General features: G+C 40.3%; 1 protein-coding gene across 7 annotated transcripts in view; it reads right to left on the bottom strand.

The window, feature by feature from the left end:
• The window catches only part of LOC306970262 (RNA-binding protein Musashi homolog 2), a 269,968-nt gene extending 261,220 nt beyond the window's left edge, over window positions 1–8,748 (bottom strand). For 3 of the 7 annotated variants that reach the window (XM_079566169.1, XM_079566170.1, XM_079566173.1), the window contains exons 1-4: window positions 8,533–8,747; window positions 8,169–8,209; window positions 7,797–7,878; window positions 6,977–7,061 (exon numbers count right to left, since the gene is read on the bottom strand). In XM_079566169.1, the coding sequence (XP_079422295.1) occupies window positions 6,977–7,061; window positions 7,797–7,878; window positions 8,169–8,209; window positions 8,533–8,594 (270 nt within the window). In that variant the 5' untranslated portion in view covers window positions 8,595–8,747. Of the gene's footprint in view, window positions 1–6,976; window positions 7,062–7,796; window positions 7,879–8,168; window positions 8,210–8,532 lie in introns of all 7 variants that reach the window. The other 4 variants (XM_079566168.1, XM_079566174.1, XM_079566171.1 and 1 more) reach the window with 3 other exon arrangements.
• Window positions 8,749–12,039: the final 3,291 nt, after the last annotated feature.

The raw sequence follows: 12,039 nt of genomic DNA, 5'->3' as shown, positions 1-12,039 counted from the left end.
TGACGGAAGTTCAAGCTGGACTAATGTGTGATCTCATACATCAACACAAATGTGACCGTTTTAACGTAAGATTTCATTCACAATGCATATTTTTTTAAATGTCTAGAGCTTAAAATGTATGACTTTAAGACTATCGTATTTTCCGGACTATAACTCTCACTTTTTTCATAGTTTGGCTGGGGGTGCGATTTATACTGGTGCAAGTAGGTGCAACTTATATATCAAAATATATAATTTCACGTTTGCCATTTTCACACTAACAGCCGCTAGAGGGCACTCTAGGCTTGTCTACCAGTTTCAGATACTCATAATCATGTACAGTTGTACAATGACAAAAAACGTACTTGCTTGCTTACTTACTTACTTACTTACTTACGTACTTACTTAATAACTGTACCACTGAAAATGTGAAAAATATTAAAGCTTGGAGTGAGCGAGAAACTTGTAAGGGACTGGCGAAAAGTGGAGGTTACTCTTACTGTAATGAAGAAAATAAAAAGCTAATCGCGAGCTAAAAGCTAGATGGCAACAGCGAGAGGAACAAGTTCGCAAAAGGGTGCTTGAACAACGTGCTGCCGGGAGAGGCTTGTAAACGGTGCAGTTACGCCTCTATGCCCAGGTAGTTGCAAAGGCAGGTGCGACTTATACTCCAGGGCGATTTATATGTTTTTCCTTCTTCATTAGGCATTTTTTGGCTGGTGCGACTTATACTCCGGAGTGACTTATAGTTCGAAAAACACGGTATATCATTTTAAGACTATATCACATGGTTTTATACATATTATAAGATCCATGGAGACAGTTGTCTTTATTTCTATTACACCTGCTTTTTCAATATGCTATAATGTGATTAATTCCGCCATATAAAAAAATACTTGTTTGTATTCTCCACAATTCAAATGTGAAGGACGTACGCATCATCGCTGTCATGAAAAAGAGAAAGAAACCACAGAGCGCAGAGATCTGAAGGCCTGTTTCCACATCACAAAAGAATCTCCCTTCTTTATTTGCTCAGTGTATAGCCTCTTTGCATCAGCTTATATCAAGACTACTCCAATCAGCTGCACAGGTTATCAAACTGTAACTTTCAATGCACCTTTGTTGCATGACGCAACCTGATCCGGCGCACAATAGGAGCAGATCTCCTTAAGACATCATAGGAGCCGGCGATGTCAGAGTAATAAATGAGAACGCACAGAGGAGGATTCCCCCAACCCACACCCCGCCATCTTTTATCTTTCACAGCCTTTTTACCGCGGGGTCTCATGGGCCGCTTCTGCATGCGACTGTGGGGGATCAGGGCAGAGAAACAGACCATATCTAAAGTTCACATCTTGCGAAAAAGATGTTATATATTAATTCGACTCCTGGGTAGAGTTCCTCTTAAGACGTATCTACTGAGAATGTTGCGGTGTTTAAGCAGAGAAAGGGGGAAAGTGTTATCAAAGCGCACAGTAATTTGGGTCCGCAGGTGTGCAGCGGAGATACAACGGCAACAGGCCTGAAATTAGAACATAAATGTTTGATATCTGGGCTGTCAATCGTGACCAGTGTTTGCCCTGGAATGGAATATCTAAACACAACCGCGATGAAATTTTTAACAATGTCACGCTTCACATTTTTCCGCTCATTGCCAGTGTCCGAAATACCATGTACAAAATAATCAGGATTCTTTCTGATGGAAAAGGACGCATAGCTGCCATAGTATCTGATGTGCACTCTGTTCGGAGAGGAGACAGCAGAATGTAATAATGCCGTCAGCCATAATTAACTGAGGAAGATGAAGTACGTGCTATATTTTAAAAAAAAAAAAGAAAAAGGGCAAGCCAAAGTAAATCTGATACAACAGGTTCACGCTCGTCACCGAGAGATTTCTTTTCCTAAGGTTGTTTCCTGTCTCCCCCAAAACATCAAAACAAGTCCGTCTAAGGTTATTAGATTCAGCGCACAATTAAATGTCATAACAATATTGACTGTAAAATGTTCCCCTCTTGGATAAAGTTCGATAAGGTGAGTTGTTTACGTGATCGTCAGAGGAGGTGATGCAAATTCTGCACTTAGCCAAGCCTTTAGTCATATTATAACAATAATCAGAAGAGATGAAAGGAAAATGCAAAATATATAGACTGGAGCATGTGCTGTGTATTCAAAAATGATTTACGCAGGCTATTTTTTTAACTTATTGATAGTTCTCGCAGCTCACCTGTGCTCCCTCGACTACATTAAATAAATAAACACACCATAATCTTTAGTAAACTCTTTAAATAGCTGACTCCACCTATTTCACGTCTCCAACCTGTGTCGCAACTGCTTATTACCCCCTCACTGTAACCCAATGAATCAATTACCTTGTGCACCGATCAAGCTTCTTCCAAATGCTAAACCGTGTATTATCATCTCCCTTTCATATCTCTACTTTGAAGCGACTCAGTGAACAGATGTTACGCGTGGCATACTTCATTTAAAAAAACAACAACAACTGAACAAAGCATGGTGAAAATGGTAAATATGTTGTGAATTAGCAGCATGTGTGTTTTGAAGCCCCGGGCAGTGCTTCCCCATATGTCTCATTCACAGTCAGCCCCATCACTGTTTTCATAACCGGACACAGAAATCTATCAGAGGGAAAACAACCACTCCACCGTCTATCAACAAATAAATGAAAAGATTATTCTAAACAATAGCAGAGCGTTATTGTGAACGCAAGTAATATCACTTGTCACGTTTGTGTGAAGTGACGGATTATGTCAATCCTATCTATAAAAATAACACATACCGGTGACTTGCCGGATGTCGCTTTCCATAACTTTATTTGCATTTGCACTAGTCTGGCTGCAGGATGAATCACATTCAGGGCTGCACAATGTCTCGTCAAATAATCATCGTTATCGACAAGTAATGTCCATGTATCACAAAATGACCAAAGTCTTCCATCTGACTTTGCAGCCTTAAACATAACGCTTGGTAACTTAAAAATATGTAAAAGTTAAATTCAGTTAATTTAGTTCCATTTTAACCTTGTGATGGTCTTGCTTTTGGTTTTTACTGTTGTTTTGACACAATTTGATTTTCGATTCAATATCAACATCTCAATAATAATCTCAATCATCTCGATAATCAATCAATAATAACAATATTCAAGTGTCAAGTGAATATTGCAGTTTTATCATTTTCTGTTCAGCCCTATTTGCAATCAAAATCCCACCGTTCACAATAATAATATAATATGAAAGAGTTTTCTATATTTGGGTAATATATAAAAAACCTGTCTCCATGGGTGTCATTATGAATCAAACCAGCTAACCCTGCAGTATAGACTTCAACAAACATGCAGTCCATATTTCAGTCTTCCCTCAGTTTACCAGCACACGACGCCGAAAAACGCAAACCTAATCTCAATCACAATGCTTGACAGAAAAATCGCGATTGGATACTTTTCCTAAAAATGATTCAGCGCTTGACACGAGGTTACTAAGGACAGCAACAAGGACTATTCAGACATACAGTGCAAGCACCGAGCTTTATCATCCCAACATCTGCTAATACATCCATATTTCTACGAAGCTCTTATTCTCGCCATGACTGCCAAGCAACTTTGTTATAGATATGAGAGATCCTAACTCAATCTTGATGGTGTGAACGCAAAGATATACAGCGGCACCACAGACAGGGCCCGGTGACTAATGGCCAAAACGGCACCGGAGACAGCTGCCGTTGGTCTATACACGTTTTTCTGCACACTGGATAAACAGTTAGCGACACATTAGCAGCTGGTATGTATCTATCTGTGAATGTATTTGAGTCATCAACATTCACACACATAGAATACCTAGTATTACAGTCACATGAGCAGAGATATAGACATTGAATTATTGTTTTATGGCCATTTCAATGTACCTGTTAAGCTACATGGTGCACATCGGGGTTTTTTTTTTTTCTTTAATGGATTTGATGCTTAATATCCGTGGATGGCTTATTCCGAGAGAGACAGTCATAGTGACATGTTCAAGGTTTTTACAGCTTCATACGTCACCAGTAACCAATGACACACAAACTGTTATTTGGACAACACATGTTCATCTAGTTTTAGCCCTGATCTTTTTGATGACGATTTCTTTAATGATTTAGCCAAATTATTCTATTTGGTTTCGCACTAGTCTTAGTCGACGGAATGTCATGCAAATTTTGTCGACTTATTCAAATTGCACGGCTTCCGGGACTTTTTAGCAAATGTGCAAAGGGCCAAACTCAATCCTGGGAATTTGTATAGTTTCGGACTCTTTGATTGAAAAGGAAGAAATTAAAGTTTGTATAAATTCATCAGGAGCTTGGATCTTGTTTTCAGGTTCCCCTTCTGTTCTTTTATAGCTTAGTTTTATTCGTCAAGAAAGGAACTTTAGTCATAGCTTTAGTCCACATATCCTATTTTTTATTCAGAGTTTCCTCCATTTGAGTCAGCAAAACTTATATGTTGACAAAAAATATCCTGAAATATATTAGCCATACACAAATTCAGTCTTGAGGTTTTTCTCTCTAAATTAAACCCAATCAAGAAAGAGTAGTTGCCGTGGTTCAAAATACAAGAGCAGAACAAAGCAGAACAAAGTGATAAAATAATCAATCCCACTTTATTTTACAGCACAGTAATAACACAGTAATAGAATGGATATGGCACAGCAAGTAGGTGGTAAATTTAGTCTCTAGTTTCCATGTAATTACCACGTTTATGCACTGTGCCATGTTATTACTCTGCTCTAAAGCAAAGTGCTACCAAAACTAGTGCATTGACCTGTTTTCAGTCAGACCGTGTCAGCCCTGTTCTCCTGTGCCAACTTAAATAGAGAAATGTATCCTAGAGCGAGTATTGAAACAGAGCTATATGCAGGGTTTGCTTTCCATGTCAACACAGTGTCAACAAAGATACCCAAAAAAAAGAAACTTAATAGTTTTAAATTATGAAAAAAAGGATAAAGGGAGAACTCACCCTCAGAAGTAGGAAGCATATAATTGCATAGCTGGTCTCTTGTGACATAACAGTAAGTCCCAGACATTTAGTTAAATATTTTGTGCCTCAATGTGCACCAGGGCAACACTTTAGAAAAATGTGTTGTCAGTGTAAATCCTCCGAATGTAAGCGTTCAGCCCTGAAAACAATTTTCAATTCAATGACCAGCCACAACAAAGACGAAGAAGCCGCTTTGGAGGTGAATGCTTATGAGCAGAAGGTCATGAGGGTTAAATCCTCAGAAGGGCTTAATAGACTAATAAGAAAATGCATCAGGGGGTGTAACTCTTTGCACAGTTTCCGGAGAACCCTTAGGCAAGACAGTAGTGCGAACAGCTCCTCCACTTATCAGGCATCAGTAAGAGACATAGACGCTCGGGCCTGCTGCGCTTTATACGCCCCTCTACCTCACACCTCTCCCCCACGACCTTTGCTGTAAATATATATAGGCAGCGTTGTCAGGGCTGTCAGGGATATTCAGTCAAAATGTCAGCTTCAAGTTTTCAGACTGCTCCACATTTTGGCGTCAAAGAGCATTTGTATTGCCACATCTTCAAACAGTACCTTAACCTCCTTCCAGATACTGCCCTCCAAAGATTTCTATGGGTTTTGCAATGCCATCAATCTTTTTTGTCAGCATTCACGTACTGCTCTAAAAATAACAGAGCGAGGCATGATGGATTCACAGAGATGTGCTAAAGAGGAAAAATGAACAAATTAGCACACTTTTAGGTGCAGGAATATCACAGGTTATATTGTTGGTACGTTTTGATGACTCCTTAACATGAAAGATTTTGCCTTTATTTCGAATTACGAATGGCCATTTTATAGATAATAGTATCATTAGGCTACTTTATATGCCAATTTGGATCCGTCTTATACTGTTGCAATAAATACGAAATACATAGCCCTGGCCACGTCTTTGAACAGTTCTGAAAAGTAGCCAAAGAACTCAGATGCCCCTAATAAAGCAGTGATTCCAGCAGGCTCATTACTAACAACTTTACAGAAGCAGCTCGAGAGAAAGAGCTGGATGGCATGAAAAGGTGTGCTGCCACGCACAGAACAAGTATTCAAAGCTGCGTGTCAATCACACTCGGCACAGGCAGAACAAAACATCACTTAACCATTACTTAGATTCACATTGTATTATTGCCGGGCTAAAACAGAGCTGCCTGTTTTTATCACTACTCCAAATCCCAAACTATGAGGGCACAACTGAGTAATTCCACTCGACAAAGAAAAATCCCAGGGAGGAAAAAAAAAAAAAAGAAGAGAAATCCCTGACAAGTATAATTTTATCTGAAGCCTATCTAATCCATCACTACACACATCCGCAAAAAGACCAGCGTGTTTAATTATTTACCAACTGACAAAATTCAAGAGGCAACGGATTAAAGTCTTTTTTTTATTTATTTTTTATTTGAAAAGTCAGTGCAAGAGTGAATAGAAACCAACATATTCAGCTAATTTGTGAGTGATTTGTAACTACTTAGATAAGATTAGGTAATGAAGCTGTAAAAAAAAAAAAGAAAAAAATAGTTTGGCTTGGGCAAAGGCTTTTAAAAATATAATTCAGAACAGTGCTAGTGCATCATATTGCCAACTGTGCAAATTTGAAAGTAGCTCGGCAGGATAGTCCTGAGACAGCACGCCCTTCACTGTTACATGAGATATGCGCACGCAGAACATGTGGCCACAGCAGAAAAAGGGGGCGTGTCGTCCTCATTCATCCCGACAAGTGAAAGTGAACGCGTGCAATATTCAGCCTGCAGTTGTGTTTTATTGCTAAGCTTAGTGTTGAAAGTTCCATCTTAGCTGTTTATGCCTGACCTTGATCAAAACAGTTTCTTTTCACCTAACAGGTGTTTCCCTAAACAGCCCTCAGCGCCAAAAGAGCAACAAGGTTATGACAGAGGGCAAACAAATAGACATAACATATTATTGTAGTAAAACGTGGAATGGACTCACCGTCTTTGAGTCTAATTCGTGGTGTTGTTGAGCTAAGACTTTATCTACGCTGGCAGCATCTGTAAACGTAACAAACCCAAATCCTCTGCAAGAAAACAGAAGAAAAAAAATTATATTAGAGTGCAAATCAGCGAACACATAAAAACACATAACTAAAATAACACATATTTCTGATACTGTTACTAATTGGCCATGAAATGAAGTATTGCAACTTTGTCATGAATAAATATCAGGACAAAATGACTAATTAATTACTAATCAAAGTGTGCGGCATAGTTTTGACATGATCGAATAGTTAGAAACTGAAGTAATGGGTTAAGAAAGGGTATGTGACAATATTGCAGTATTGTTTGATAAAGGTCACGCAGTTCAGTCAAACAGTGAAATGTTACTTGCCACTTTAAACCGCCCAGCAGCAGGTAAAACTCTGCTATGACCTTATTATGTTATATTGTTTCTTGATACATTTCCTTCTAATCCAGATTATGGAAGTCCTGGGGCAGATTTGGGAAGTGAGTCCGTGCGACGCCGCTCTCCGCTGTTCGGCACGTTAAAATATGAGACGACACTAGACCAACATTGTGGTGCAGTCACAAAGTCAATGTCAAATTGCATTGGGCCGCAGCTTTACAGCAGCGAGCATTTAAGCTTATCTGGCTCGCAGTGAAACCACACGCAGGCGCGCGCACATGCAGGAACACACTCCACTGGCACACGCGCGGGCACACGCGGACACAGCAACGCACACGCGCCGGGATTAATGCAAGACAAAGTAAGCGATATGGCTGCATGCTCTGTCAAGGAAAAGTAGTGGGTTTACCTTGAGCGTTTTGTCGTGGGGTCTCTCATCACCATACATTCTCTTATTTCTCCGAATTTACTGAAATAGTCTCTAAGGCTGTCTGTGGATAGAGAGAAAAGATGTCGGGTCATTTAACAGAGAAACATATGGGCATGCTGTTGTCACAGTATTTCAAATATCAGCCCGCGATGCGCATAGGGGTCGAATAGAGGACTTCAGATGGACGGAGATCAAAAATAACAACGCGCGCACACACTACTGAGATATCCCATACAGTACACTCGTGCACATTCGCTCATACACCGCCAGCAGCCACAGCGAGCACCCAGTCACACAGCGACCAACAACAAGAAAGCCTGTGTACGCTGTAAAAGAGAATAACAGTCTCACCTGGTGAGGTTTGCCAGCTGAGGCCACCGATAAACATTTTACTGTAAGGAGAAAACACAACAGAAGTGAGTCCAGATGTCAGTTCGGCCATTTTGACGACTAACTACTTCTAAAAGCGACCTTAAAGGATAAAGGAAGACTATGAAAACACATTCGCGCTAAGTAATTCTGCTCCGTCTACATAAGAGGGGGAGGCTACTCTCGCTACGAAGCTGAGGTCTCTCAAACTGCAGCCGAAACAGACCCGTGCACCGTATAAGTGCGTACTGTGGGGACGAATCCAGCACGGCAGTCGAAGTCCTCTCCAAGATGTTGTAACATGAAAAAAATCGTACCTTAAGCTCACATTTAGAAAGATTCTTACCCCGGGTCATGTTGTGAATCGTTTAGGCTTCCGGATGTGGCTTGACTCCCGTCTCCTTCCATATCTATTCCAAACTATCGGCTGGGACTACAGTAACAGTGACAGACACACACAGATACGGCAGGAGATATGCAAAGCCCCGCTATGAGAATATTACTGAGCCGGGAATGAAAGCGTCACACGTGGGATCAGCTCAGCCCCCTGCTCCCTCCTCCCTCTCGCAGCACGCTCTACCTTGGCCCGGAGGGGGCGGAGCCTGCCTCTGTCACCTAACCAATCCAATTGACGTCAATTCAGGCAATCTGCAAAGCAATCCTCCGATTTGTCATTTAATTAAGCAATAATCCACTACAGTTGAACACGGTTTATTGCCCACTTCAAGCATAAAAAAAAAACACTTTATTTCACTATAAAATATATATTGATTCCACATACAACTTTATTTAGAAGTGCCAGATGTATGCAAAGAAACACATAGGAACTGCCCTTAATTGGTGTTATAATTGATTTTCCACCGCGGTAAAATATAGTCCCCTAGACGAAGTGGGGAACTTTGTGTTGGGTGTTAATTACATAAATTAAGTCAATTAACAGGTGTTGTTGTTCAGGGATAAATGCCATGAACTGAATTGTGTGAAATGTCAATCAAAATCAAAATGTCAATCAAAACTTTGAAAGATTTAGAGAATGTTTAAATGTAAAGGTAAAGGTAATACGTAAACATTAAATGACAATACATTTTAAGAAATCCATTCAATGAAACTAGTGCAACATAGCCAAAAAATATACCCAATAAAATCACTGTAAATGTTATATTATTATGATTTAAGACTACACACATGGACATACTAGCTGTATATGCAGGTCTCCCAGTGCATGTCTGACCTCAACTGTGATATTAATTTCAAAGGTTTATGAGCTGAATTTTCCTTTGAGAATCAATACAGAAAGACCTCATACATGCAGCGGTAATTATAGCCTTCGGTGCGTATAGCTGACCTGTAATGAGCTGCTGGCCCTGCCTTGTGCACAATGCACTGAGATAAGCTGCATGTGCCCTCCAGTGACCCCGCAGAATACGACCATGGCTCTGTATGTGTTGAGAGAAAAAGATCAACATTATAGCGGATTATGCTATCAACAATATGCATGAAGAAATCTCACACGATATGCCTTTTATCGCACCTGTGGCAGCAGATATTATATTGTACATGTAGTGCAGTAAAGTGAGTTGATCTTTTCTAACAGCAATATTTGTATGATTTTCTTGCAACTCGGAGTGAGAATCAGTTCTGAGTGTTCTGGGCACTACTACAGGGAATTTCTTATCTACTTTGGCAGCATGTTTCTGAAACAATGCCTCAGATAAAGCCCAAAAAACAACACTTTTGACAGCTCCAACAGTAACGATGGAGACAATGTCATTAGTTAGGGGACACTTCACATTGCAGAGGCTGCTGTAGCTATTCCCTTAAAGGAAGGCACTTATTTGAATAGAGAAATCCCCTATTTAGTGAGGACCGGTCATGCACGTGCGTATGAAATTACTCTGTGAAAAACGCATCCATCTCGCCTGTTGCCCAGAGTAAAAACAAGATAGAGATCAGGGGGCTTATAAACTGATGAAGAAGCCCAAAGGAACAGCACACTTTAAAGGCAATCACAAGGTGTGCCGGGAGAAATCACAGTGGATTTTACACATGACGTGTTTGCCGAGTTTACGCACAAATGAAAACACCCCACGTTCCATGCCGTAAATTCAAATTATTCTCTTTCTTTTCTACTTTTGAACATTGTTATCATTCGCTTGTGTTATATCATGGAGGGAGCAAAGTCAAGTGTGACATTTTACAATATGCGATCAAGGGTTGCAAAGCAGACTAGCGCCCAAAACAAACCAGACAATACATCTGCTGTGTTTTTCCTTTCTTTAGACAGCCAAAAAGTAAGACAGCAACATGTATAGATTTTTAAATTGAGTGCTGTTCTTGCCTAATCTGTGCAGCCACCACTCTCAGATAAAAGTGTCGAAAAAGCTTTAGCCCTTTAGGTGACTTAAGGTTCACTGACAGATGCGTTTTTCCCCTGCAGAATGAAGAGGAATAGCATTACCAAATACTGTATGCATGTGCAAACTTCCAACAAAGGTGAAAATAAGGCATGTGGATTTCTAGTAGAGTATTTAGTCTGTATCAAGGCAACTCAGCAATGTACAATTCACAGTCAAAAAAGATGAACAGCTCCTCCATTGAAAGTGAACTTGGGCAGGCAGAAAGGAGCTTGTAACTAGCTGGGGCCTTTGCATGAAAAACTGGAGGATTTGAGGAGGGATTGAGCAGCAAGAGAAATAAAATTGATAGCGTGTGAAAGAGCTGAAGGGGGAAAGAGAAAGCGAGAGAAGTGTGTTATGAGATGCCGGTGTTTTGAGAAGCAAAAGAAGCATCCTGTTTCCTGTTGCAGTAATCACTTTACAGCCTCCCAATCTCTCCTTGACCTTGGAGAAATTGTTCTTGGATCACATATAACCCCTTTTTCTCAACACACAATTTCCTTCATATTATCTCCGCAAGAGCCACAATAGTCTATAGGTACAGGTTGTCTTTCAGGGCTTTAACTCCTCAAGTGCCAGAGGTTATAAGTAGCACAACAATGAAATAAATTGTTTGAGTTGTTGCGCTTTCCATATACCGGTGCATTTTCTAACTATTGTCCGAGTACACGTGTAGCGTATATGACAAAAAAGTGCTTTCTAGTTTCTCCAAAAGAAAATAATAACAAACACTGAGCATCCTCCTGATTCCATGCTAATGTAAGTGGTGGAAAGGTGTATGTTACTACTTACTTGGTAGGTTAAGTTTTGGACGTTTTGCCCCTCAGCTAAAAACCTACAATCAATCGAGAGTAGCTATTTAGAATAAAGATGAGTTTACAAGTTAAACCTCTTGGACAGGTATATTTGGCCAGCTGCCAAACAAAGACCACTAGTGCTGTTGGCGAAGCTTCTCGGATGGACAAATCATCCAACACTTCGATACCAAGAACAGGTGACAGCTTCAAACCTTTGTCTATGATGGAAAACACCTGCATGACTGAGAGCTTTCACAAATGAGTAATACCTTATGATGGAAGAATAATGGTATTAGCAGTTATAGTTGCAGGAGTGCTAGTAGTAAAGTAGACTGGAGTAACGTGTTTTACCAATGGTTTGAAGTGCTTCCTTTCCGTCTGTCAGATGCTGAATCTTTCCTCATATAGATCACAGAGTGGCCACTTTCCCTTATGTCCATATTACTGAAAATTCCTTGGAGAGGCCAAGATATGAACAAATTGTCTCCCTCTAGTGTCCCCGTTCTCTTGTGCTCTCTCTCCTGGTGATAATGCCGACTGCAGCAAGGAAAGAACCGGGCCAAAACATGCATAATTGACAGTCCTATTTCAGGAATTAGTCAGGGTCCAAAACTGCACCTGCTGCTCCTTTCATATCTTTCTCTGTGTCGTTTGCCTTTA

Source organism: Gobius niger (assembly GCF_951799975.1).
Source record: "Gobius niger genome assembly, chromosome: 11".
NCBI classification, from domain to species: domain Eukaryota; kingdom Metazoa; phylum Chordata; class Actinopteri; order Gobiiformes; family Gobiidae; genus Gobius; species Gobius niger.
This window is presented reverse-complemented; position numbering and strand designations above follow the sequence as displayed.